The sequence below is a fragment of the Salvelinus namaycush genome, unplaced genomic scaffold (genome assembly GCF_016432855.1).
Source record: "Salvelinus namaycush isolate Seneca unplaced genomic scaffold, SaNama_1.0 Scaffold88, whole genome shotgun sequence".
In the NCBI taxonomy this organism is placed as follows: Eukaryota; Metazoa; Chordata; class Actinopteri; order Salmoniformes; family Salmonidae; genus Salvelinus; species Salvelinus namaycush.
In genome coordinates, this window is record NW_024061619.1 from 213,315 (window position 1) to 225,570 (window position 12,256).

The 12,256-nt window shown below is 44.9% G+C and overlaps 1 protein-coding gene across 2 annotated transcripts; it reads left to right on the forward strand.

Annotated features, from left to right (window-relative positions):
- The first annotated feature begins 507 nt into the window (after window positions 1–507).
- On the forward strand, window positions 508–11,608 carry LOC120043229 (zinc finger protein 2 homolog). 2 transcript variants are annotated; one of them, XM_038987884.1, is made up of 7 exons: window positions 508–844; window positions 1,765–1,909; window positions 2,272–2,793; window positions 4,425–4,607; window positions 8,706–8,773; window positions 9,023–9,215; window positions 9,843–11,608. In XM_038987884.1, the coding sequence occupies exons 1-7, from the start codon at window positions 836–838 to the stop codon at window positions 10,382–10,384; spliced, it is 1,662 nt and encodes a 553-aa protein (XP_038843812.1). In that variant the 5' UTR covers window positions 508–835; the 3' UTR covers window positions 10,385–11,608. The 2 variants fall into 2 exon arrangements, with proteins under 2 accessions (XP_038843812.1, XP_038843813.1); XM_038987885.1 differs by having other exon boundaries at window positions 1,825–1,909.
- Window positions 11,609–12,256: the final 648 nt, after the last annotated feature.

Genomic DNA, 12,256 nt, shown 5'->3' on the forward strand with positions numbered 1-12,256 from the left:
AACAAGTGCTCATTGTGCAAATGTATTGGTTTTCAATAAACATTTGGAGAATAAAAATATAGTTTACATATTGTCAACAATATAAGCCAACCCCGCCTGTTTTTCCCCAACGTTGCGCCCTCACTGCTAGTTGCTAAACAACCGACCTATCTACTGACCACGAACATTCCGTTGAATGACAGTCAGGTTTGGAGAGATTCTGCAATTATGTTAAATTCCTTCACATTTTATCATATTTGTATTTGTCAATGTTCTGGTGGTGCCAATCATAAACCCAGTGCGTTGTAGCCAACACATGCAATACCACCACTCACTGACGTCTATGCACAATCAATGTCATGATTGAATAAATACCCCTTAAAAACCTGCTCCTTTCCCTAGATTTACGAATCAATTATGTTTTAATTAATGTCACTAGGGTCTATCCCCTCTCCCTCATTTTTACTGCCTTTCTCCTCCAATACGTAGCGGTAGAGCGCCAGAAGCTGCTCACTGACCGAAGAAGAATATCCCGGAAGTAGGTGGATGCAGGCGCAAGTTAGCTACCGGTACTTCACTTCAAAATACTGATAAAATATGTCCATATGCCATTTCTGATACGGTTGTGATTGGCATAGACATTCGCCCGTCTGTCAAAAAAACATGATGTAACTCTAACGAGTTAGACGCGAGGAGGCACAAAACTACTTTGGTAACTTAGCTTGTTTAGCTAACAAGTTAGCTGTCAAATAGTTTCACGACAACTGATCCGACCCCGTTCTGAGGTGACAGTTGGTTTCAGTGGACATTTCTCCAAACCCCAAAGTCTACTGAAGAACTGTTGGGTCGATTCACGATGGATGAGGTGAGAAAGCGCACATCTAGTAACAAACGTTGGCTAGGTAGCTAGCTAGCGCCATGGTTTGTTGTCATACCAAATGTTAGTGGCTAGTTATCGTAGAATAAAAGGCAAGCGGTCAGTTGATTCCTGTGTTATTGCTCCATCTAATGATCGTTATATTCCATTACAGTAAGTAATGGTAGTAAATGCAATCTTTGCGGTCTGTCAGATTCATAATGTAGGCCGCAGATTTATCCCTGACTAAAGACCACGTGACCTGGCCAGGAACACTCTGGGCCTTGTGGAGCGTTTCCTGATCAGATCGTATTGGCCTGTTCCAAGTGGCACCCGATTCCCTTACATAGTGCACTGCCTTTGACCAGGGTCCATAGGACTGAAGCATTGTACTATGTAGCCATTTGGGAAGGAGACATTGTCAGGGTAAAACTCATGGTCTTAGTAGTATAATAATACATTGTAGTTGGCATCAGACATCCCTCTGTTCCATCATTGTATCTGTGGCAGATTAGCCTAGCGGTTACAAGCATTGGGACAGTCACGAGTTAGAATTTTATTTATAACATTTTTATTTAACTAGGCAAGTCAGTTAAGAACAAATTGTTATTTACAATGACGGCCTACACCGGCCAAACCCAGAAGACGCTGGGACAATTGTGCGCCGCCCTATGGTACTCCCAATCACAGCAGGTTGTGATACAGCCTGGATTCGAACCAGGGTGTCTGTAGTGAAGCCTCCAGCACTGAGATACAGTGCCTTAGACCGCTGCGCCACTCGGGAGCCTTCCGGAATCCCCTAGCCGACTAGGTGAAAAATCTGTTGATGTGCCCTCGAGCAAGGCACTTAACCCGAATTGCTCCTGTAAATCGCTCTGGATTAGAGTGTCAGTTAAATGACTAAAATGGCATGTCAACATTTATTGTAGGACGGTGATGGCAGATCCAGCCTGTCTAACTCCTGTCCTACTCGACCTAAACCCACACAGTCACCAGTTCCTGTCAGGAACCACAGGAACCAGAGAACACTGCAGGGTCCCAAGCTGCTAAAAGTTGACTGGGATTCTCTTTTTAGTAAGTTGGAATGTTTTGAATTTGAATGTTTGGGACAGAATAGTCATTTAACAGAAAATGACTTATCATTGGATGATTTACGTTCGTCATCTAACTCAGTGTTTTTCAAACCTGGTCCTGGGGACCCAAAGGGGTGCACGTTTGAGTTTTTGCCCTACCACTCACACACTTTCAACTAATCAACTCATCATCAACCCTTGATTTGAATCAGGTGTTTAAAAAAAAAAAATACAAAATATGCACCCATTTGGGTCCCTGGGACCAGGATTGGAAAAACACTGGTCTAACCCAGATGTGTTGAATTCATGTATTTCCACCAATCAAACTAATGTTATAACGCATTAGTGGCATCATTCACACAGGAGAGAGACAACCTCCATCAGGAGCAGCTAAACACCAGGAGAATCAGCAGAAACCCAAGACATTTCACGCCTGTCCAGTGTGTGGAAGACACTGCCAAAAGTTATCCATCCTGCAGATCCACATGAGGATCCACACGGGAGAGAAGCCATACCCCTGCCCCGACTGTGGCAAGAAGTTTGCTCACCTGGGAGCCATGAGACGACACCACCTCACACACACGGGAGAGAAGCCTTACTCCTGCTCTGTGTGTGGGAAGAGTTTCACCCAATCAGGACATCTGAAAGAGCACCAACAGTCTCACTCCGGAGAGAAGCACCACTGTCTGATCTGTCTGAAACAGTATATCAGAGCAGAAGATCTGAAGATTCACCACAGAGTTCACACGGGAGAAAGGCCCTACCGCTGTGCAGAGTGTGGCAAGAGCTACATCAGGTCAAAGAATCTCAGGGCTCACAAGCTGACTCACCAGAGGACAGGAAGTGGTGGTAAAAGTGACGGGGAGATGGCAGCTACTATCCAGGGTGAGTTGGAAGATCATTTATTAATAATAAACAATGCATAAAGGACTGGGAGTGTCCCGAACAGAGTGAGCCTAGACCTGGACTAAGAAGAGCTTTTAATGGAGAATCTCTATTGATAATGCTTGTTAGTCCAGCACTAGGCCCATTGAGAATGCTTGTTAGTCCAGGACTAGGCCCATTGAGAATGCTTGTTAGTTCAGGACTAGGCCCATTGAGAATGCTTGTTAGTCCAGGACTAGGCCCATTGAGAATGCTTGTTAGTCCAGGACTAGGCCCATTGAGAATGCTTGTTAGTCCAGGACTAGGCCCATTGAGAATGCTTGTTAGTCCAGCACTAGGCCCATTGAGAATGCTTGTTAGTCCAGCACTAGGCCCATTGAGAATGCTTGTTAGTTCAGGACTAGGCACATTGATAATGCGTGTTAGTCCAGGACTAGGCACATTGAGAATGCGTGTTAGTCCAGGACTAGGCACATTGAGAATGCGTGTTAGTCCAGGACTAGGCACATTGAGAATGCTTGTTAGTTCAGGACTAGGCCCATTGAGAATGCTTGTTAGTTCAGGACTAGGCCCATTGAGAATGCTTGTTAGTCCAGCACTAGGCCCATTGAGAATGCTTGTTAGTCCAGCACTAGGCCCATTGAGAATGCTTGTTAGTTCAGGACTAGGCACATTGATAATGCGTGTTAGTCCAGGACTAGGCACATTGAGAATGCTTGTTAGGCCAGGACTAGGCACATTGAGAATGCTTGTTAGTCCAGCACTAGGCCCATTTGAGAATGCTTGTTAGTTCAGGACTAGGCACATTGAGAATGCTTGTTAGTTCAGGACTAGGCACATTGAGAATGCTTGTTAGTTCAGGACTAGGCCCATTGAGAATGCTTGTTAGGCCAGGACTAGGCCCATTGAGAATGCTTGTTAGGCCAGCACTAGGCCCATTTGAGAATGCTTGTTAGTTCAGGACTAGGCACATTGAGAATGCTTGTTAGTTCAGGACTAGGCACATTGAGAATGCTTGTTAGTCCAGGACTAGGCACATTGAGAATGCTTGTTAGTCCAGGACTAGGCACATTGAGAATGCTTGTTAGTTCAGGACTAGGCCCATTGAGAATGCTTGTTAGTTCAGGACTAGGCACATTGATAATGCTTGTTAGTCCAGCACTAGGCCCATTGAGAATGCTTGTTAGTTCAGGACTAGGCACATTGAGAATGCTTGTTAGTCCAGGACTAGGCACATTGAGAATGCTTGTTAGGCCAGGACTAGGCACATTGAGAATGCTTGTTAGTCCAGCACTAGGCCCATTTGAGAATGCTTGTTAGTTCAGGACTAGGCACATTGAGAATGCTTGTTAGTCCAGCACTAGGCCCATTGAGAATGCTTGTTAGTCCAGCACTAGGCCCATTGAGAATGCTTGTTAGGCCAGCACTAGGCCCATTTGAGAATGCTTGTTAGTTCAGGACTAGGCACATTCTGTGTCTGGAAAACTGTCCCCAAGAGGTTTACCTGACCACATGACCTGATGATGATGATGATGATGATTAGTTCTACATTGAGACTAAAGATGCCTGTACATCAATAGCTGTGTCATAAATTAACAAACATGTGCTTTGTCTTTCTCTCTGCCTGCCAGTGAAAGTGAAGGAGGAGGAAGAAGAGGAGGAGGTTGGTGGTTTTATCAATGCTGAAGGAGAGGAGGAGGAAGAGGAGGAGGTTGGTGGTTTCATCAATGCTGAAGGAGAGGAGGAAGAGGAGTCGGTTGGTGGTTTCATCAATGCTGAAGGAGAGGAAGTTGGCTGGAGTTTCCCTGATCTCAGTAAGTAGAGGCAGAATGGTGACACAATCAGTTGTATCGGTTGTGTGTTCCAATTGACACTATTCATTTTATAGTGCACTTCTTTTGACCAGAGCCCTGTGGGGAATAGGGTGCCATTTTGGACACAACCTAGACCCCTTGTTGGCTTATTTACCAAACCCAATTAATTAACTCACAAATTATCTCCACAGGAGAGTCCGTAATACCAGCCTATCTCCACAGGAGAGTCCGTAATACCAACCTATCTCCACAGGAGAGTCCGTAATACCAACCTATCTCCACAGGAGAGTCCGTAATACCAACCTATCTCCACAGGAGAGTCCGTAATACCAACCTATCTCCACAGGAGAGTCCGTAATACCAACCTATCTCCACAGGAGAGTCCGTAATACCAACCTATCTCCACAGGAGAGTCCGTAATACCAACCTATCACCACAGGAGAGAGTCCTGTCCATGGCTCTGGTAGTCTCATTATAACCAAAAATACCAACCAGTGAAAGTTGACATTGTGTTTCTAAATGCTATCACCAAGAGGTAGAATATGTAGTGAAAACAATAGGGGTCCTAAAACGGAACTTTGAGGAACACCGAAACTTACAATTCAGAAGACAAACCATCCACAGAGACAAACTGATATCTTTCACGACAGATAAGATCTAAACCAGGCAAGAACTCGTCTGTGTAGATCAATTAGGGTTTCCAATCTCTCCAAAAGAATGTGGTGATCAATGGTGTCAAAAGCAGCACTAAGGTCTAGGAGCACAAGGACAGATGCAGAGCCATGGTCTGATGCCATTAAAAGGTAATTTACCACCTTCACGAATGCAGTCTCAGTGCTATGATGGTGTCTAAAACCAGACTGAAGCGTTTCATATACATTGTGTTCAGGAAGGCAGTTCAACAATTTTGAGAGGAATGGGAGATTCGATATAGGCCAATATTTGTATTTATTTTCTGGGTCAAGATTTGGCTTTTTCAGGAGAGTCTTTATTACTGCCACTTTTAGTGAGTTTGGTACACATCCGGAGGATAGGGAGCTGTTTATTATGTTCAACATAGGAGGGACAAGTACAGGAAGTAGCTCTTTCAGTAGTTTAGTTGGAATAGGGTCTAGTAGGCAGCTGGAAGGTTTAGAGACCATTACTTTTTTTCATGAATATTTGCGAGAGATACAGGATTAAAAAACTCTAGTGTCTCCCTTGATCCGAGGTCCTGGCAGTTCTGTTCAGACTCAGGACTACTGCGTTTTGGAGAAATATGCAGATTCAAAGAGGAGTCTGTAATTGCTTTCTGATGATCATGATCTTTTCGTCAAAGAGGGTGAAATGATCACTGCTGAAGTGAAGGCCATCCTGTCTTGGTGAATGCTGCTTTTTAGTTAGTTTTGCAACAGTATCAAACATACACTTTGGATTGTCTTTATTCTCCTCAATCAGGTTGGAAAAGTAGACTGATCGAGCAGCTAATCGAGGGCTCTTTGATACTGCACGGTACTGTCTTTCCAAGCTAGTCGGAAGACTTCCAGTTTGGTGGAGCGCCATTTCCTTTCCAATTTTCTGGAAGCTTGTTTCAGGTCTCAGGTATTTTCTGGAAGCTTGTTTCAGGTCTCAGGTATTTTCTGGAAGCTTGTTTCAGGTCTCAGGTATTTTCTGGAAGCTTGTTTCAGGTCTTGGGTATTTTCTGGAAGCTTGTTTCAGGTCTCGGGTATTTTCTGGAAGCTTGTTTCAGGTCTCAGGTATTTTCTGGAAGCTTGTTTCAGGTCTCGGGTATTTTCTGTATACCAGGGAGTTCATTTCTTGTGACAAATGTTTTTTGTTTTTAGAGGTGTGACTGCCATCTAGGGTATTACGCAAAGTTAAATGTAGATACCCGGTTAGGGGGTTAATTGATTTTTGTACTCTGATGTCCTTGGGTAGGTGGAGGGAGTCTGGAAGGGCATCTAGGAATCTTTGGGTTGTCCTGAGAATTTATAGCACAGCTTTTGATAATCCTTGGTTGCGGTTTGAGCAGATTATTTGTTGCGATTACAAACATAATAAAATGGTGGTCCGATAGTCCAGGATTATGATCCACAATATTTATTCCACGGGATGAAACTAGATCCAGAGTATGACTGTGTCAATGCGTAGGTCCAGAGACATGCTGGACATGATGTCGTTGATGGCTCCGAAAGCCTTTTGAAATGAGAATGTGGACTTCTCCATGTGAATATTGAAGTTGCCAAAAATGTGAATATTATCTGCCATGACTACAATGTCCGATAGGAATTCAGGGAACTCAGTGAGAAACGCTGTATACGGCCCAGGAGGCCTGTAAACAGTAGCTATAAAAAGTGCTTGGGTAGGCTGCATAGATTTCATGACTACAAGCTCAAAAGACGAATCTGCTTTTAAAAAATATCAATTGAAATTAGCTGTCAAATGTTAGCAACACCTCCGCCTTTGCGGGATGCGCGGGGATGTGGTCACTAGTGTAACCAGGAGAAGAGGCCTCCATTTAACTCAGTAAATTCATCATGCTTAAGCCATGTTTCATCAGTCAGGCCAATCACATCAAGATTATGATGAGTGATTAGTTCATTGACTATAACTGCCTTGGAAGTGAGGGATCTAACATTTAAGTAGTCCTATTTTGAGTTGTGAGGTATTATCACAGTCTCTTTCAATAATGACAGGGATGGAGGTCTTTATTCCAGTGAGATTGCTAAGGCGAACACCGCCATGTTTAGTTTTTCCCAACCTAGATCGAGGCACAGACACGGTCTCAATGGGGATAGCTGAGCTGACTACACTGACTGTGCTTGTGGCAGACTCCACTAAGCTGGCAGGCTGGCTGACAGCCTGTTGCCTGGCCTGCACCGTATCTCATTGTGTAGCTAGAGGAGTTAGAGCCCTGTCTATGTTGGTAGATAAGATGAGAGCACCCCTCCAGCTAGGATGGAGTCCGTCACTTCTCAGCAGGCCAGGCTTGGTCCTGTTTGTGGGTGAGGCCAAGAAAGAGGGCCAATTATCAACAAATTGTATCTTTTAGGAGGGGCAGAAAACAGTTTTCAACCAGCGATTGAGTTGTGAGACTCTGCTGTAGAGCTCATCACTCCTAACTGGGAGGGGGCCAGAGACAATTACTCGATGCCGACCTCTTTCTAGATGATTTACACACTGAAGCTAAGTTGCGCTTGGTGACCTCTGACTGTTTCATCCTAACCTCGTTGGTGCCGACGTGGATAACAATATCTCTATACTCTCTACACTCGCCAGTTTTAGCCTTAGCCAGCACCATCTTCAGATTAGCATTTACGTCGGTAGCCCTGCCCCCTGGTAAACAGTGTATGATCGCTGGGTGATTCGTTTTAAGTCTAATACTGCGGGTAATGGAGTCGCCAATGACAAGGGTTTTCAATCTGTCAGAGCTAATGGTGGGGAGGCTTCGGCCTCTCAGACCCCGTAACGGGAGGAGTAGAGACAAGAGAAGACTCGGCCTCTGACTCCGACTCGTTGCTTAATGGGAGGAACCGGTTGAATGAGCGTCACCGGTTGAGCATGCCAACAGCATTTCCTTCCAGAAGCCATGAGAAGTTGTCCGGCTGCGGGGACTGTGCGAGGGGATTTATACTACTATCTGCACTTACTGGTGGCACACGCTGTTTCGCCCTTTCCTACACTGAAATGACCCTTGCCTAACGATTCTGTCTGAAGCTGGGCTTGCAGCACGGCTATCCTCACCATAAGGCGATAGTTCTCCTGTATATTATGAGTACAGCGACTGCAATTAGAAGACATCATGTTAATGTTACTACTTAGCTTCGGCTGGTGAAGGTCCTCACGAACCACGTCCAGATAAAGCGTCCGGGGTGAAAAAGTTGAATGGGAAAAAAATAGAGCGAGGACGAAACTAAGAAGTTGGCAAAATTTGTTAAATGCAAAGTTTTAATGAAATGGTTAATGAAAGTAAAATAAAATGAAAAGTTTAGCAGGTAGCCGAGAAGCAACAAAATTGTTATTTATAACCCATAATACCAACCTATCTCTACAGGAGAGAGTCCTGTCCATGGCTCTGGTAGTCTCATTATAACCCATAATACCAACCTATCTCTACAGGTGAGAGTCCTGTCCATGGCTCTTCTGGTAGTGAAGGAGGAAGTCCCCCTACATCACACATCAACAAGGTGGGAGAAAAAATGACCAACATTTTATGAGATTAAATTATTAATTTTTTAAATGCTACACAGGGAACCTTCTAAGCTGATGTCATAGTTCTCAGGTCTTGAACCTTCTAAGCTGATGTCATAGTTCTCAGGTCTTGAACCTTCTAAGCTGATGTCATAGTTCTCAGGTCTTGACAGGATTGAACAGAAGTCTTGTATTGTGTTTATAAATAGAGTTCTAACATGGTTGTTGATGTGTTTTCATTGTAGGATCCCGGTGACCAATCCAGCACCAAAGCTATAGAGTCCCAGGGTCCTGATCCAAGACATGAGGACATCACTCAAACACCTGGGATCAACGTTCATATTGTAGAAGAGAAGGAGGAAGTGAAAGAGGAGGATGAAGTTGGTGGTTTCATCAATTCTGAAGGAGAAGAATTTGACTGGGATTCTATTCAACATAGTAAGTGGAGGCAGAACGCTGACTGGGGTTCTATTCAACATAGTAAGTGGAGGCAGAACGCTGACTGTTCTTTAGTTGACTGGGGTTCTGTTCAACATAGTAAGTGGAGGCAGAACGCTGACTGTTCTTTAGTTGACTGGGGTTCTGTTCAACATAGTAAGTGGAGGCAGAATGCTGACTGGGGGTTCTGTTCAACATAGTAAGTGGAGGCAGAACGCTGACTGTTCTTTAGCTGACTGGGGTTCTGTTCAACATAGTAAGTGGATGCAGAACGCTGACTGTTCTTTAGTTGACTGGGGTTCTGTTCAACATAGTAAGTGGAGGCAGAATGCTGACTGTCCTTTAGTTGACTGGGGTTCTGTTCAACATAGTAAGTGGAGGCAGAATGCTGACTGTCCTTTAGTTGACTGGGGTTCTGTTCAACATAGTAAGTGGAGGCAGAACGCTGACTGTTCTTTAGTTGACTGGGGTTCTGTTCACCCTATCTCCTATGAAGTGCACTACTTGTTGACCAGGGTCCTGGACAAAGTGGATGCACTTGATAGAGAATAAGGTACCATTTGGGATACGGACTGTGAATGAAAGTCGACTTGCCTCGATACCTAACCCACTCTGTTATTCACACAGGAGAGAGCCCTAACTGTGGCTTAGACAGCAAAGCGAGTCCCGCTACATCAGAACATCCTGAACACCAGGAGAGTCACAAAACTAAGACGTCCCACTGCTGCTCAGTGTGTGGCAGAGAGTGCTACAAGCTCTCAGTACTACAGATCCACATGAGAATCCACACGGGAGAGAAGCCGTACCCCTGCCCCGACTGTGGCAAGAAGTTCGCTCACCTGGGAGCCATGAGACGACACCTACTCACACACACGGGAGAGAAGCCTTACTCCTGCCCTGTGTGTGGGAAGAGTTTCACCCAATCAGGACATCTGAGGGAGCACCAGCAGTCTCACTCCGGAGAGAAGCCTCACCTGTGTCTGGTCTGTGGGAGAGGGTTCTCTAGAGCGTCAGACCTCAGGATACACCACAGAGTTCACACAGGGGAGAGACCGTACAGCTGTGACTACTGTGGGAAGAGATACGGCCGCTGTCAGAAGCTACGGGCTCACCAACGGACACACCACAGTGACAGGACACACGCTGATACTGGAGAGGAGACGGAGTGAATAACCAGGAGGATTTGAACATAAGACATGATAAGCTTAGTATTCCTATAGGTGATGTTAGCCGGTTGGACAAAAACAATGATACACGTTGGTCATCATCAGACAGGAGAACAATAGACTCCATTGGAATAGACATAGTTCTAAATTCCACCTAAATGATTCACAGAATTCTGATGCAGGACACAGGCTGCTGGGGAGGGGACAGATGCTGGGTGAAGTTCCCCTGCCTGAATCCTAACCTTAACCATTAGTGGAGGAGATGCAAAACTGACCAGCGTCTAGGGGCAACTTCACCCTACTCCGTTGGGGGAAAGAATGGGGAGGCTTTATCAGTAAGTGTTGACAGTAGAACTATGGGTGTTCGTTAGTAGGGTGGACAAACACAACTATTAAACTTATGATGAAGAACGATAGGCTCGGTTAGAACAATTACAATGGACGTGGTTCTAAATTCCACTTGAAGAAATCATTTGGTTCTGATCGAGAGATGACATAATCAGCGCTGTCCAGTTTGTTATTGAACTTGAACCAGAGAAAGTGAACCCAAAATGGCCGCTAGACGGTGTTCTAAATTGGAATCGCGGAATGCTTGTTCTCCGTCCACCCCATCCTGTGTGAGGAACCCTGTTGAAATGATTGTTTAAAAAAAATTGTTGATATAATAATTCTGTTCTTTATTGGATAACATCCAAATAATGTTCAGTCGCAGGACATTTGATCACAGAGAGCTATGGCTCCGTCCAGGATTTCATTCAGTTCAATACGCCGCTATAAGATAGTAAACAAAGGTGTGTCATGGTGATTGAATAAATAGGTTACAAAAACCTGCCTCTTAACGTTTTATCTATTAAAAAAATACGTTTCTGTTTCTCTTTTCACACTACTGAGCCAAGCTGATGGATATCAAGAATAAGGTTTTATTTGCTATGCTTGAAGACGGCCTTGGTAAACGTGGGCTTTATAAGGCGTGCAGAAAATGTAACAGGGCAATATTGAAGTGTTTACTATGATTACGGCAGGGGAACTGTCAGTATACTCAGTTGAACTGTTGGTGATAATAGTCGCACAACCTGTTAGAATTATAGTTTGCTCAGATTCTCTGTCTTGAATAGTTTATCATCTGGTCAATCTGATAGGAGTGACCTACTATTGGATGTGTTAATGTTATTATGGAAAATTGAGAGAATGGGTGTATACTATATGCTGCTCAATACTATATGCTGCAACTCCCCAATGGGCTTGGGAGAGGCGAAGGTCGCCAAGCTGCGCTTCTTAACACCCGCTCGCCAGGAACCAGGAAGCCAGCTGCACCAATGTGTCAGAAGAAACATCGTTCAACTGATGACCGAAGTCAGCCTGCAGGCGCCCAGCCTGCCACAAGGAGTCTCTAGAGCGCGATGAGCCAATTAAAGCCCCCCCAGCCAAACCCTCCCCTAACCTGGACGATACTGGGCCAATTGTGCACCGCCCTATGGGACTCCCGGTCACGGCCGGTTGTGACACAGCCTGGGATCGAACCCCAGGCTGTAGTGATGCCGCAACACTGCGATGCAGTGCCTTAGACCGCTGCACCACTTGGGAGGCCAGTAGTGATATTCTGCTGGGTCCCAGTACATTTGGGTGTGGAAGGGAATGTAATTGTAGACCAGTTAGCCAAAAGAGCTTTGAAACTAAATATAATTGATATTAATGTTCCACTGGGTAGAGGTGAGGCCAGATGTAAGATCAGGGCCATTTTGATAGATGTGTGGCAGAAGAGATGGGACTCTGAGCCCAAGGGACAGCATTTATATTCCCTCTAAAGAAAGGTCAGTGGACCAAGGTTCAAAGGTCAGATTAGGAAGGAAGAGGTGGTGATTGCGCTTAGGATAT